The sequence below is a fragment of the Kryptolebias marmoratus genome, linkage group LG3, assembly GCF_001649575.2.
Source record: "Kryptolebias marmoratus isolate JLee-2015 linkage group LG3, ASM164957v2, whole genome shotgun sequence".
Taxonomy (NCBI): domain Eukaryota; kingdom Metazoa; phylum Chordata; class Actinopteri; order Cyprinodontiformes; family Rivulidae; genus Kryptolebias; species Kryptolebias marmoratus.
Window position 1 is genome coordinate 26955870 of NC_051432.1, and position 15421 is coordinate 26971290.

Below are 15421 nucleotides of genomic sequence, written 5' to 3' on the forward strand. Positions count from 1 at the left end.
AGTATATGTTAGGAAAATTGTCCCCACAATGTATCAAATACATGGCCACACACACACACACACACACACACAGAAGAATATTAACTAATAACTAGAAAAGTGTGAATGACTGAATGAAAATGAGTTGTTTGAGCAAAAAGTAGCAAAAGCTGAAACCTATAAATAGCAAAATATTAACTAAAAGTTGAAAGTAGCAAAAAAGCAGCTTGAAGCTAAAAACTTTAATTAGCAAAACACTAGCTAAAAGCTAAAAGTTACCAAACATGTATTAAATGCAGCCAAAGTTAAGCTAAACTATAACAGTAGCAAAAGGCTAGCTAAAAGCAAAAAGCTAACAAGAACCTAAATGTATAAAAAAAGTTGGCTAAATGGAAAAAGTAGCAAAAGTTAGCTAAAAGTAACAAAATGCTAGCTAAAAGCTAATCATACCAAACCCTAGCTAAAAACTAAAAGCAGCAAAATGCTAGCTAATAGTATTAAAATGATAGCTAAATATGTTAAAAGGCAAGCTAAAAGAATCAAAAGGCTTTATTTTTAGAAGCTAAAAATAACAAAAGGCTAACTAAACCCTAATTGTAGCAAAACACTAGCTAAAAGCTAAAAGTAGCAAAAGGCTAGCAGGAAGCTAAATGTATAAAAAAATTGTCTAAAAGGAAAAAGTAGTAAAAGTTAGCTAATAGTTACAAAATGCTAGCTAAAAGCTAATGGTATCAAAAACTGACTAAATGCATTGAAAGGCTAGCTATCAAAAAGATAGCTAAAAGCTCAAAAGGATAGCTAGAAGCTAAAATTTGCAGAATGGTAGCTGAGATCTAAAAGTAGCTTTTTGTTATTTTTAGCTGGCATTTTGTAAAGCTAAATTAAAAGTAGTAGTATTTGTTTAAGCTTAATTATATGGGAAAGGCTACAAAACATTAATAACAGCTGAAGCAGCTTGATTGGAGTAGTTTAGATATTTGTCACTTTTGCGTTAACGTTTATCAAACACAGTTCGGAGGGGAAGCTGTGTAAGTTTGTGAGCATAGGTAATTTATTTTAAAGTGTGAAAATAAGGAATCTAGCTCTTAAACTGAGAAGACATGACAGGAGTTTAGCTTCACATCTCGTTGAACCTACATTTAAAAATAAATGTCTTCTTGTCGTTCGGATCAGTTTTCCAGCCGCTCACTTTGGGAAGCTGTACGGCCTGGTGATGTCTCTGTCCGCCGTCGTGTCCCTGCTGCAGTACCCCTGCTTCGCCCTGGTCAAAGGACCTCTGCACGGAGACCCCTTCTACGTACGACACTTCACCTTTTAGAGAAACATCTACAGCAGTGGTGTCCAATCCTGGTCCTGCAGGTTTTAGATGTTCCCCTGCTCTTCAGCAGCTCTTCAAGTTCTGCAGGAGCCTGTTAATCACTCAGTCACAGCAGAGAAACACCTAAAACCTTCAGGATAGTGGCCCTCCAGGACCAGATTGGACACCACTGATCTACGGTGAACGCTGTAATGTGGCTGAGAAGTGCAGGAAAGCATCGTGGCATTTCTGACGTCAGGTATTTGTGTTCCAGGTAGACGTCACGCTCACTCTCCTCACTCTCCTGGTCTTCATCCATCCTCTTTACATCTACATCCACTGCAAGAGAAAAGCCCAAAGCCGGAAGGACGACTCTCGGACCGACGTCTCCACTGACTCCAGATCAGCTGAAGCCAAACTGTAGCGAAGGGATTGTTTCAAGAGTTTCAATTATTTTTAAATTTCATGTTCCCGCTTTTTGTTTTAAGCTAAAAAACAAACTATAATATTTTGTAGGCATTTCTTCCTCATGTTTTTGATGTCTAAATAATGACAATTAATTTGTTTTTGAAGAGATTTTTTAATAAGTTACTTAAACAGAACTGCCTTATCTACTGATGGCCACTAGGTGGAGACACCAAATAAAAAAACATCAATTTATCCTCCTTTCCAGCCTTCAGCTCATTGGTTTCTGCTCAGCTCTCTGAGGTTCTGGTTCTGGTTCTGGACTGTTCTGTTGTAGATTATCTGCTGTGTTTGGGATCATTGTCCTGTTTGTCGGACAGACGGCCTCACATCTGACTCCCGAATCAGCCCAAACCATCAGCCCTCCACCGCCGTGCTGACAGCTGCAGTGCATTCTGGGTAAACATCTGTCCTCTGGTCTGGTTCTGCTCAAGAAGTCTTGTGGTTCCTTCAGATGAACCTAAGTGGAGCTGCCATGTTTTTAGAAAGAAGAGGCATCCAAACAAGCAATGACCTTTGACCTTTAACCTGCTAACTGAGGCCTGTAGAGTCTTGACACGGAGCTCATTTCTCTCATTGCACGGTCTGACCTTCAGGGTGACTCTCTTGGGACTTCATTAAATGTTTCCTCTTGTGAATAATCTTCCTCTCTGTAGAACGATGGACTCCAGATAGTTTGGAAATGACCTTTGACCCGTCTCAGGTCGATGGGCAGCAGGAGCCGCTTCTGAGGTCATTGCTGATGTCTTTCCACCCTGGCATTGTTTTAACACACAGCAAACAGCTACGAATTCTTTGAAGGTTTAAATTAATATAAACTGATAAATTTTGAACTCACTGCTTCTTCAGTTTGTCGTAAGTTTTTGTTGATTAAAACATAAATCAGCCAAAAACACTAAAAAGATATTTATCTGCGATTGTACTAACCTCGTTTTTATGACGAAATTACTTATTTTTATGTCCTGGTAGGAAGATTAAACCCAAAAACTGAAAGAAGGTGAACTTTTCCCACATAACTACATCATAACATGAAGAAGCTAAGTGGTAATATTTGTTTTTTATTTATTTAAAAAAAACTGAGGGACAAGTTCATTACATACTTCAAAGAAAATGCGTCCTGATGTGAAGACAGAGGTTAAAGGATGAGACATTCAGGGACACGATGAGCTCAGTCTGCAGTCAGCGTAGAAAGTGGTAAAAATCAGTACAGCAGTTACTTCATCTTCAACATTTCTGTTTTTATAAAATCATGGATTCAGCTACCTAAAATCTGATGGGTGTGAGCGTTTTCTGCAAAATAATTGTCAAAACAAGGAATAAAAACAAAGAAAACAAGCATTCCTGAAAGGAATGCATATCGCCCGCCACGACGTTCCGTACGATCTCATGCTCAAAGTATGTTGAGGATGACTCTCAGCTACTACCACAGCAAATTCCAGCTCAGTGTCTGTAAAACTGACCGAGTTCCAAATACATTATTACCCGTTCTTCTTGGCGGCGGGCGATTTAAAAAAATTTAAAAAGCAGCGAAGGCAAACGGCAGATCGTGCTGCCATGAAGCCCTTTGTCAGTCTACGTACTTGTGAGCAGGTGCTGTTAAAAAAAAATCATAAAAACTTAAAACTTGATTAAAAAAAAGAATCTAACTCTAATGAGTGACTACTGAATAAGGCACTAGGAACTACAGGGAAATGAACACAAAACGTGGATCAGTAGTAAAAACATCGACATGGAAAGACTATTTCTCTTAAATGTTGAGGGGAAAGTATTATATTGGTTAAAACAAACAAACAGCTTTATGTTAAGTTGTGTTTTAAACCTCAACTCTGCTGCATAAACTAAATGGAACAAAAAAACAAAACTAGATCAGCGTAAAAACCGAAGGCAGCAGTCCTCTGATTGTAGCGCACTCTGTATCCTACCGCTGCTGTTTGTTTCCAGATTTAAAGTCATGATTTGTGGATTTGGTCTGATTTGAATGAGGATAAAGTTAGAAAAGGTTTAACATGCAGAGAAAATGTTAAAAGCTTTTCCCTCGTCACTCCTGCGTGCTCGTCGGGCCGCTCTCGGTGGAAGAAATGCGATTGTGGTGCAGAAACAAGATGGCGTCCAAGCTGTCGGGCGGAATGTTTGACCTCTTCGTGTTCGTGGTTCCTGGCCCGGCCTGCATGAAGTCCTGGGCGGCACTGCCCGCTACCGCCGGGGCGGCCAGGTAGGCCCGCGCCACCGAGGCCAGCAGGGGGAACTGCACCGCCTTCATCTTCCACCACTGCAGGGGCTCCACGCCCAGCGACGCCCCCTTGTCTGCTCTAAAGACGGACATCTCGATGTCGACCGACTCCTCCACGGAGCTCTGCCGGCTTCGGGGCGCAGAGCAGAACAGGTCTCCCAGCAGGAACTCCATCCCGGAGAGGCCGGGCTCAGAGACCGGGTCCACGAAGTCGCTGTCGTCGGCGTCTCCCTCCGCGGCGTCGCTGTACTCATCTTCCACCACGAGTTCTCTGAAGTTGATCGGAGGGCATTCCTTCAGCCGTTTGCTCCTCCGCACGATGTCGCTCTCTGATTCCGGCGAGGCAGGGGAGGAGCTTCTCTTGATCCGATGCGTCTTGGAGGAATTCTGTTTCCTGTTTGCCTTCACTATCCTCACGGCTTCCTTCTTCAGCCAAGTAAACGTGTCCATCTGCTCCTGAAACACCAGGACAACAAAAACAAAAACATTTAGCTTCCAGTTGATGATTGGGACAGCGTCTGAGAAATCAGCGAAGCTCAAACAGGATTGATTTAAAGTTTAGGAGCGAAAAGCAGGAAAATAAAAACACCGTTTAATACCGACTGTCCTCTCGTTGGACGTGGAACAGTTAAATGGGTATTCCCGCCATTTTGAACTGGGGTTCGGTGGAAAAGTTATGAACTGTTAGTATCTTACATGTTGTAGAAAGCTTTTTGATCGACCTCAGATTGGAGAAATAAGAGTTAAAGTCCAAATGCAGCTTAATCTCCAATTTTTCATAACCACTAATGGGAATCCTGAGAATAGGCGTTTTATTTTTATCTAAATATATTCTGCTGCCCTTGGATCTTTATATTCCTCCATTTTCACCAATAAAATGACCCAACATGGAGGGGGCTGAGCACACCCGTGACCAGTTTCCACTTTATGATCCTTTCAAAATAAACTACGATGGCAGAAACAGACACTTTTTTTTATTTTTAGAAAAGCTAAAATAGGCAAAACTGTAGTTAGATGCTAAAATTAGCCGTTCAGCAGCTAAAAGATCAAATTAGCTGAAATGTAAAATGCTTATTCATTTAAATGAAACCAAAAAAAAATTAATAAATTCATGTTTTAAAAATGATAAAAGTTCCTTACGTCCTACATGAGTTTTGTCACCTGAATGGTTAAATGTATCCTGAAGTAATTAGATGTTGAACAACATACAGAAATAAACTGTAAACTGGAAAACAATCCTCTGAATGCTTGAAGAAAGTGCTAGAGCTAGCTGCTGCCGGCACTATTTGTACACTATTTGTATAACCATAAAATGAAAGGTTTATAAACAGTTTTTGTATGAACGGCTGTGAAACGAGCTCGCCGTCAGCTCGTCCGTCGGGTCAAAATGAGACCATTTCTTCAGAATGAGGTCCTAAAAAGAGCCATCTACAACAGGTAGGATATTAAAGGTTCATAACTTCACCACAGAACTCTTCTTCAGGATGTAAACTAGGTTTTTAACTGATGTCACAGACTTCTATCACCATTTTAATATAAATATTTAAGAGTCACACATATTTATGAGTATCAGTTCTTTTATGTGTTCAAATTAATCTGATTTTTTCCTAAATTTTAAAAGTACGCGTCACCTTGTCGTCCATGAAGCCCAGCCCGTGGAACTGCGGGTCGAGGGAACACGCCACGCTCAGAACCCTGTTCACCGCGGGGTTATCGTAACAGCTCAACAAGTTCCGCCTCATCAGCCTCTTCACCTCCTTCAAGGTGGAGGAGGAGTCGCCCGGCCGCGGGACGAGGTGGCGCGACAGCAGGCCTGTGAGGATGGGCTTGACGAGGGACAGGCGGGGGAAGGCCTCCTTGGCCAGAGTCCGGCAGGCCACATCCAGAGGTTTGAGGACCAGGCAGAGCTCCTCCACCACCTTCCACTCGGAGCGCAGCACCGGGAAGCTGGTCGACGGCGCGTTGGACGTGGAGTTAGCGTAGTAGCTGCCGCAAGGCTCCAGAGCCGTCTCCTCTTTGTTCAGGCTCTCCTCGTTGACCTCTTTAATGATCTCACAGATCAGGCTTTTATGTTTGCTGAGGGAGCTGAGCAGGGGGTACAGAGAGTTCCAGGTGGGCCGGCTGTGCGCCCACGACTTCAGCCCCGCCTGCTCCTGCTTGCTCAGGGCCTGCAGCAGCTTCTGAGCGTGGTGCACGTACGAGCCTTTCTTCTGAGTGGGCGGCAGGAACAGGGCCGAGAAGACGCTCTGGAACTGGCTGAGGGTTTTCAAGATGACCGGGTGTGACATCACTTCCTCCACGCAGCCCTGCACGGCGCTGAAGAAACACGGGACAGAGGGGAGGCCCTCGCTGAAGTGCTCCGAGTACGCCTGCGGCTCCTCGGAGGACACGGAGTCGTCCCGCTCTAAAAACGTTGTTGAATTCGGGTGGGGGACGCTTCCCGAGGCCTCCGCGCCCTTCTCGCTCTTTATCGGCCTCGCCCTCATGGTGTTTTTGCCTTCCACTCCCAGCAGGACCAGGTTGGGCTGGGAGATCCCCCACTCCCGCGCCATCACTTTCACCTGCGCCTCCACAGCTTGGAGACTGAAGACTTTCCCTCGGCTCTCCACCAGCCGCTGGGTGGCGAGGGCCAGGTTGTGAAGACTGAAGTCTCCGTCGATGTAGTGCGCCCAGAGGGTGAGGTAGTGCTGGCTGCTGCCCTGCCAGCTGTGCAGCCACACCTCCACAGTCAGGGTGACAAAGTGAGAGAGCTCCTTCTGACGGCTGGGGGGTCGCCCGCGCCGCCTGGGCTCAAACTCAATGGGAGCCGTGTAGTCGCAGATCTCCTCGCCGTCCGCGCCGCCAGACTTCCCCCTCAGCAGGTGGAGGAGGCTCATCCTGCTCCGGATGTGGTGGTCTCTCAGGAGGCTCTCCAGCTGGCAGGAGGAGAGCGTCTCTCTGTAGGAGGGCAGGATGGTCTGCAGCAGCTGCTTGAAGCCCTCCCCCTCCGCCAGAGCCGGGGCCTGCAGGTCCCTGATCAGGAAGTTGGTGATGGCGTGGGTCACCTGCGTGGGCATCACCGTGGGGGCAGCGCTGACCTGACCGCTGGGGGGAATCACCGGCGGGACGCATCGCAAAGAAACTGAGGAAAAGAAGATAAAAGGTGGACGATAATGTAAATACCTGCCTGTGTCTGTCTGTTAGCAAAAAATCTCATAAACCACTGATGGGATTTTAGTGAAACTCTGAGAAATCAATCATTGGATCGTTGGACCTACAGCTGATTAAAGATGGAAGCAACAGCAAACAAAAATGGCTGTAACTGAGTCAATTTTACAAATGTTTTTGATAAAGTTTGGTGTCGCAGCAGCTGAGTGTTGACTTTAATAATTAAACTCAAACTTTGTCACAATTAATGAAACTGTTGCAAAATAAATCACATTGATTCAACCTTAGCAAACACAAAAATGGAAACAATTCAGTGAGTTTTACAGATAATTAGCTAAACTCTGGTGTGACAGTAGCTGACATTAACAGATGTGTGATGTCTTTGTTTAAGAATACCGTTTCACTTTACCGGAACGTTAAACTGTTTTTTTCCACCTCAGAAATGATCGTTACCATTAAAAGCTGACGGGATGAATTCGGCCTCTCTTACCCGTTGTCACACTGCGGTCCTTGCTGATGTCGCGGGGTTTGATGTGATGCTTGGTGGTCAGGTGGATCTGGAGGTCCGTGGCCCCTCCTCCTCCGCAGCTCACTCGCTCCATGCACAGCTTGCACACCGCCGTGCTCCGGTCCAGGGGCCGGCCGGTCGGGTCGGGCTCCAGCCCGAAGAAGTGCCAGGGACTGTTCTGGTTGGCGTTCAGGTTGGTCAGCAGTTTCTCTGTTCCGGGCAGGAAGTCGTATTTATCCATCAGGTGAGAGCTCTGCGGCAGGAAGGGGAACGTCGAGGAAAAAGCGGACGGGAAGGTCGAGTTAGGAACCAAGCCCGGCTCACCAGCTGCTTCCGGGTTCGACACGGTGGTGACGTCACTGATGACGGGCATGGGGCTCTGCGACTGGCTGCAGTCAGACCAGAGCGAGGTGCTGCTCGGCTCCGGCAGGGTGACCAGCTGGATGTCCTGCAGGAGGCGCAGAGCCGTCTCCTTGTCTCCGATTTCACACTTCCCGTTATCACCTGCGGGACCACCACAACCAGATTCACCGGGTCAACTTCAACGAGCAACATTTCCCGTCAGCTAAGAGATATAAAGAGGGATCAAACTCACTTAACCCCAGACCCAACAGCGAGGCGTAATCCTTCCCGATCCAGACTTTGAGCTCCGTCCCCTCTGAGATGGGCTGGGAAACCCGGTAGTAGATGTGACGGTAAAACTGGAACACGACCAGGTTGTGTTCGATCTCACTGCTCGTATACGTCACGTACCTGAAACACGCAGCAAACGCAGACAGAGTAACGTCTCCCAGCCCGGCGGGAGCTTTCGAATAAACAAACATATCAATAAATGAGGTTATAGTTCCGATAACAGCCGCTCACCTCATCCAGTTCGATTTGTTCTCATCAGAAGCGTCAACAAAAGTAAAAGCAGCATCATCTCGAATCTAGATGTTTTTAAAACACATGAGATAAAATTCAAAGTGATTTATCTTTGCAATCTGGTCTTCATGCATTTCTGATGTAAACATGGACTTTCTGACGTCCCGTGTCCAAAAAAAACACTGAATACAACAAAACCAAGGATGAGAAAATGCAACTAAAGGTAAATTAAAAAGAAATAACATAACAATATACATATCTACTCACAGCCCAGGCATATTTGAGGTTGTTGGGCATTTGTCCTTTGCACACTTCTCCCAGGAAAGGCCCGAACATGACGCCCTGCTGAAGCTGACACTTGGCCACCACCTTCACCTCCGCCTGGTCTTCGGCTGACGGCCCGAGCCTGGACAGGCACAGGCAGGACGGCAGGGACAGCACGGCCCGGGAGGGGCCTCCGTGGAGCCACGGCTCGCCCGGCGGGATCACCGCATCTGGGACGTAGTTGGAGTTGGACGGGGTCTGCAGGAACGGTATGTCCTCGCCGAGCTCTTCGTGGCTGAAATCCAAAGCTGGTGGAGAACGTGGAAAAGAAAAAAAAGTATTAGAAATACATCTACTGTGAGGTACGGACGACAACCTGGAGAATCAACTTCCTGCAACATTAGTTCTAACTTTATTGGCTGTAAAAGAAAAAAAAAAGTTGGTTTTAGATGAATTTAAGAGCAAACGGGTGTAAAAACTGGCCACCTGGAAACTGTACAACAAGTATTCACTCATCTCCCTTCAGGCATATAAACTTGAGTTTATCCCATTCTTAATCCATAGGGTTTGATCTGATGTTGGCCCACTCCGCTTCTATAACAGCTTCACTCTTCTGGAAGGTTTTCCTCAGGTTTGGGAGAGTTTATGGGAATTGTTGACACTCTGGCTCTCAGTCTCCGCTCTGATTCATCCTGAAGGTGTTCTGTTGGGTCGAGGTCAGGACTCTGAGCAGGCCAGTCAGGTTCTTCCTCATCCACGTCTCTGTGGACCTTGCTTTGTGCGCTGGTGCTCAGCCATGTTGGAACAGGAAGGGGCCGTCCCCAAATCGTTCCCACAAAGTTAGGAGCAGGAAATCATCCAAAATGAAGCATTAAGAGTTCCTTTCACTGGAACTAACGTCTGAAAAGCAACCCCACATCATGATCTTCCCTCCACCAAACTTTACACTCGGCTTGTACAGGTGGCTACTACGAGTAACCCATTCTTTCACACATGGTTGTAGAAGCAGTCTGCATGCTTATGTGCTGGATTTTATACACCTGTGGCCATAGAAGTGATTGGAACACCTGAATTCAATGATTTAGATGGGTGTGAATACTTTTAACAATATAGTGCAAGTCAGAAACCGCCCCGGAGGCCCCTCTTCGTTTAGAAAATGGCTTTGAAAGCCCACAAACCAGATGGTTGTGGATTACAACACGTCAACACGACCAAACGGAAGGAAAATGGCAGCTCCTGGAACAAAATACAGCAAGAATTCAGCGGTTTAAACTTCCACTTTTTCTGTGGCTTCCTAAAAAAATAAAAGACTGAGCTGAAGCTTCGTGTGTAGGGGAGGGGGGGAGCTGATACCAAGGCAACAACAAGACTGCGCCTGCGCAGAGGAAACGCGACGTTCCGCGCATGCGTGCAGGAATGATTCGATCGTTAAAGGGTCTCTGCTGGCAGAAATTTACATCGAGCCGTCTGAGTATTGAACGGGTTTATTGACACGAAAGAACAGATTCTGCACGAAAAAAAAACACAAGCTGCTGCCCACAAACAACAACACTCTAATAAATTTTATTTCCACTGCTGAGGATCTGTGCAGAAAGTAGTTTCTGCTGCAGCATTAAATAGGAACTATAACTAAAAGCCTGTCGGGGTTGGGCGCTGCTGCTCAGGTGTTACATTTCTCTGCAACTTTAAAGCCACCCAACGTCAGAGCTTCTTCTCCCCCTCCTCTAACTGCAGCGTCCCTACATGTATCAGATTAAGAACCAGAGCCGCAGGGAGCACGCTCCTCCACCCCCCCCCACCTACCCTGAGCCTCGGACAAAGCTCCGGAGGTGGTGGGCGCCAGGCTCGCGAAGAACTCGGCCGGATGTCGACGCCTCAGATGGCTCCTCAGGTTCGTCGTGTTCCCCTTGGCGAGCACGATCTTCCGGCACAGGCGGCAGATGGCCTCGTCTGCGTTCAGCGGCCGGCCCCGCTCGTCCGCCTTGAAGCCGAAGTAGATCCAGACCATGGACTTCCCTCTCGGTTTCCCGATGAGATCCATGTTTTTTGTTGTTTTTCTCCGCAGAGCCGCAGCGGAGCTGGAGCGGTCAGAGCGGGCGCGCGCGCGGGGCGGGGAGGAGGTGGGGGAGGCGGGGGTGAAACGGAACCGAGGTTCTCGACCCTGTTCCCGTCACGCGACACCCGCGCAGAACCGCGTCGTGTCTCATGGGGTCCAAACAGTCCGAAAAACGCCACCAGTTCCGGAGCGCAGTCTGTCTGCTCTAGATCTATGCGTTTACGGCAACACCAGCGTGGGTTGCCAGATCCTGAGAAACTTAACCCAAAAAGAGGGGGAAATGCCTTAAAACTTACACTTGAGTTTTAAAAATTAATGCAGCTCATTACACCTTTCTCCATGAATCACAACCCCATCCCTCACCTAATGTCCTCCACGATTAAAGCCATAATAGCTGTCAATATACACTGGTTTTTTTTATTTCTTTGTATATATATGTCATCTATGATTAAAAATAGCTACTATGCATCATTCAATACCAAAAGTCTACTTTATCATTTGTAATAAATGAGCAAAATCAGCAGTCAGTTTTCTTTTCTGCCCCTATTCGATCGTAACGAAGTTACGATGACTGCTGAGTCGGTGAAACAATCCCCGGATGTGAACAGAGTCAGAGGCGCCACGTTGAAAGGGAGAAGGTGGACTTCGGCGCCTAAAAGATGCGAGGACGAGAGGCGACTGAGGTGGAGTCAATCTGGGGGAGGAAATCGAACAGAAGGTTGGCTGAAATGATCTGTGCTGAGATATTTCAGACCCTAACGGGAGGATTTTGACAGAAGCTGCAAAATTCAAATCAGAAACAACTTTCACGCAGATCTAAACTTCCTGGACTAAGTCGCAGAGGTGCGCAGTCCTGTCGCTCAGGTTTTGAATATGGTTGAAGAATTTTTGCGACAGCTTTTCTCTCGAAATGGAACCAAAGTGGCCGTGTGTACCTGCAGTTTTGTTGCCGTTTTGTTTCAAGCAAACATCTGAGGCAGATGTCTGAATCCAAACACCAGGCTGGCTGAAGAACTGGTTCAAATCTGCTGCTTCTCCATTTAAAAGTGTGCTCCAGTAGATTAAATCATCAAACGCTGGGGCAGCCGCCAAGACGGATACAAAACGAGCCGAACTGGGCAGTGAAATAATGTGCACAGCCAAGAATGCAGCTCTGCAAACCGTGCACACGAAAACAGGCGGTGATTTTCAGAAGCTGGTTGCTCGGCTCGTTGATCGCATGGAGTTCAGTCAGAAAAACATAAAACTGACTTATTTTCTCCCAGTACTGACTCCGTCTCCCAGCAGGCGCAGCTCAGAGACACCAGGGATGATCAGTCCTTCATCTGGGAGTCCACGGGACAAAACAAAATGTCCTCCAGCAGGAAATCCCCAAATCCAGCCGAGCCTGCAGCGAGCCTCCGTGCAGATAAAAAGCTCCGCTTCAAGAACTCTGAGGATCAGTCTTTCAATTTTACCAAAACAGTTTTCTTCCTTTTCAAATGTTACTCTTACAGAACCTCATCCAGGTTCCATGTAGGACTTCACAGCCATCATTCATCCAACACACACACACACACGTTTACACCTAATCATGTCATAAAACAGTGAAGCAGAGACCCTAACTCAATACAACATGTTGGTTTAACGGATTTTGCAGTTTTCCCACTTTTTATGAACTCGTTGTGTTCTTAATGTGATATTACTCAACGTTTTTCTTTTCTTTTTGTCTGATTTGTAGTCAGAAGTGTGCTACATCTTTTTCTAACACTTAAAACAACAACTTTAGTTTCCTTTTACATCTCCACATGCAGACAGATGTTAGGACAGTTGTTTTTTAACTGAATCACTTTTCATTGTTTCAGTAATTGTAACAAATTTATCGACATCTGCAGACGGGACTAACAATCCATCCTCACACACGTGTCCCAACTCGGCCCAAACTCTACAAACTGAAGGTGATATACGATATATAACGCTGCAGTAAATGTTCGCTCTCTGAATTACTTCTACAGATGTTTAGGAGCGCTCGGAGCACAGCTACGCAGTAGTCTGGTTCCTGTGTTACTCTGAAGCCGATCATACAGTAAATATCCTGAAAAGCTCGAAGAATCACAGGTGATCCCTCACTGTGTGACGCGGCTGATTTACTGAAGCTGGGAGCCGATAAGCAGAGGAGGACTCCGATGACTCTGCAGCTCGGAGTCAATAAAAAGCAGAATGAGCAAAAAGAATAAACATCTGTCTATCCTGGGACAAGACGTGGACACGATGGAGGACTCTCCGGACAGAAAGGACTCTTTGTCACAGATAAAATCTCCTGTGGCTGATCTGGATCATCATCAAGAAGTGAGAGGAAACATTTGGAAAGAAAGAAAAACTGACTCTTTAAAGAAGATACTTCGAATAAAGTCGGCTTTCTGTAGGGAAACGACAAAGATGTGAAAGTCTGGAGGTTTTTCTTTTCAGGAAAATTCAGAGAAACAATAAATTAAAAGTAAAAACTGAAAATCGAGCTTTTTTTTACTGAAACAAAAGTTTAGTTATGCTGTTCTGCAGCCGAGCTTAAATGTGATTTTTTTTCCACTGTTTTTGAGTTGTACTACAACATATTACAGGGGTCAAAGGTCAAACTTGGAGCTGGAATGATTTGTTATTAACATCTCAGCCCTGAAAGCTGATTCCTCCTGATCAGATGAGCCAGCTGTGGTGATTACGACCCAGTGAACAGCGAATTATCACAGCGTTTAAATTCATCCACATTTGTGACGTTACAGACACGAACCTCCAAGCATTTCACTGGGATTTGATGTGGTGGACCAACAGGTTGTGTATGAATGATTGTTTTCCTGCCACTTCCTGTTGCTCCATCACATCAAATTCCAGGAAAATGGTTTGAAGTTTGTGTTTGGAGCCTTGTAAAGACCTAATTCATGCAAAACCTTTGCTGTAGGATACCTCACATGTTGCACATCTCTTTTTTTGGAGTTTTGTAATTATATTTGTCTGAGCAGCATCAGAACCAGGGACTTTAAGAGACTGAACAAACTAAATAATAATAAGGTTATTTGTTGAAGCTGCAGGAACTCCTGAACAGAGTTTATTTGGGTTCTGACTGACACCAGAGCATCATGCATGTTATTATGTGACTCTGTTTTGTTTTATTGAAGTCTTTTGTTTTGATACATGAGTCGAACAACTTTTGCTCTGCAGATGTTTCCTCCAGCTGCAGCACAAAGTCTCGACCCAAGGCGCTCAAAATGCACAATTATCTGCAAACTGACTGGATGAGTACCTTGAGCCTCCAACAGAGCTCCAGGAGGCACGGAGGAAGTAGCTTCACTGAGATCTGACCGATGGCGACGTGTCAGATGGCTCCTCAGATTGGTTGTATTCCCTCCCTTGGCGAGCACGATTTTTCTGCACAAGCGGCAGATGGCCTCGTCCGTTTTCAGCGGCTGTCCTTTCTCATCTGCCTTCAAACCGAAGTACGTCCACACGACGGACTTGCTCCTGGGTTTGCAGATGAGGTCCATGTTTCTGTGGCTCCTCTGTTCGCGGAGCTGCCGCCAGAGCTGCGGCGGCTAGAAGCCACCCGGCGGGAGAAACGGCGCCGGTTTGTCAAATCTGCGGCTTTGGGGAGCATAAATAACCAGTCAGAAAGTTTCACACAAAAAGCCCAACAAAATGTGACAATAAGACTCCTTCTGGACTGTAGCAGCCGTCGTAAACAACCCGCAAATTCCCAAACATGGATTTGCGGTTGAAGTCTGTTTACCCTATCTCTACGCTTTTACTTTTTTAAGCCATCAACTACGTCATCACCATGCGACGAGTTCTCAGGCGCTACTTTCAACACAAGAGTGGAAACAAACATCTTCCATGACAAAATATCTTTTAAACGCAATTAGTCTAAAAACTACAAACACTAATGCTTTAAATTTAAATTAAATTTACCCTTTTCCTTCTTTTGTAAATAGAAGCACTAGGTTTGTTCAGTTTTGTTCTTTTCAGTCTAATTTATAAACAATTTCTATTTATTTTTCATTTCAGTTAATTTTTAAGCTATAAAACTATAAGATGCTGCTGGTCCTGAGTAGAAACATGAAGTTAAGACGTGTTGACCAAACCAATACACAAAATGAGAAATAATGATAAATATAGTGAATAATAAATTATGATAAACTATATTTTTGTTCAGTTATCCATTTGCTTGTGATTATACCTCTTTATTCCTGTAAATTTCAGATCAACGTTTTTAGGACACTTACTGTTAAATATGTTATTTTCCCTACATGATATCTTATTCTAGAACATTTATAAGCTAAATAAACACATATATAGGTCTATATAATATCACGCATTAGTCTTGAGTCAATTATTTCTTTTAATTTCGCTTTTAAGCAGACATCTTTCTGGTGATTTTTTTTTAAAAGTGGTCTTGAGTAATTTTGTCCAGGTTTTCAGATGATCTTTTTACAATTTAGTTGAGCTGCCAGGCTGGGAAAAGTCATGTATTTTACAAAATACATTTCAAAATAAAATTAAAAACACTTAAACCACCATTTAATTTCACAAAACACGCAAAGTGTAATAATTTAATTATTTAATTTGTGTTTTTTGTTAAATGTT

The 15421-nt window shown here is 45.1% G+C and overlaps 2 protein-coding genes across 5 annotated transcripts in view; one reads left to right on the top strand and one right to left on the bottom strand.

The window, feature by feature from the left end:
• slc43a3a (solute carrier family 43 member 3a) overlaps positions 1 to 1943 on the top strand; it is a 7814-nt gene extending 5871 nt beyond the window's left edge. The window contains exons 12-13 of one of the 2 annotated variants that reach the window (XM_017432436.3): positions 1153 to 1276; positions 1551 to 1943. In XM_017432436.3, the coding sequence (XP_017287925.1) occupies positions 1153 to 1276; positions 1551 to 1700 (274 nt within the window). In that variant the 3' untranslated portion in view covers positions 1701 to 1943. The remainder of the gene's footprint in view (positions 1 to 1152; positions 1277 to 1550) is intronic. The other variant, XM_017432435.3, reaches the window with a different exon arrangement.
• An 831-nt stretch (positions 1944 to 2774) lies between these two features.
• Positions 2775 to 14535, bottom strand: LOC108245514. 3 transcript variants are annotated; one of them, XM_017432490.3, is made up of 8 exons: positions 14085 to 14535; positions 8758 to 9062; positions 8491 to 8555; positions 8222 to 8379; positions 7951 to 8130; positions 7609 to 7836; positions 5603 to 7092; positions 2775 to 4427 (listed from the first exon to the last, which is right to left on the bottom strand). In XM_017432490.3, the coding sequence occupies exons 1-8, from the start codon at positions 14323 to 14325 to the stop codon at positions 3780 to 3782; spliced, it is 3315 nt and encodes a 1104-aa protein (XP_017287979.1). In that variant the 5' UTR covers positions 14326 to 14535; the 3' UTR covers positions 2775 to 3779. The 3 variants fall into 3 exon arrangements, with proteins under 3 accessions (XP_017287979.1, XP_017287977.1, XP_017287978.1); XM_017432488.3 differs by having other exon boundaries at positions 7609 to 8130; positions 14085 to 14534; XM_017432489.3 differs by lacking the exon at positions 14085 to 14535 and adding an exon at positions 10558 to 11208 and having other exon boundaries at positions 7609 to 8130.
• Positions 14536 to 15421: the final 886 nt, after the last annotated feature.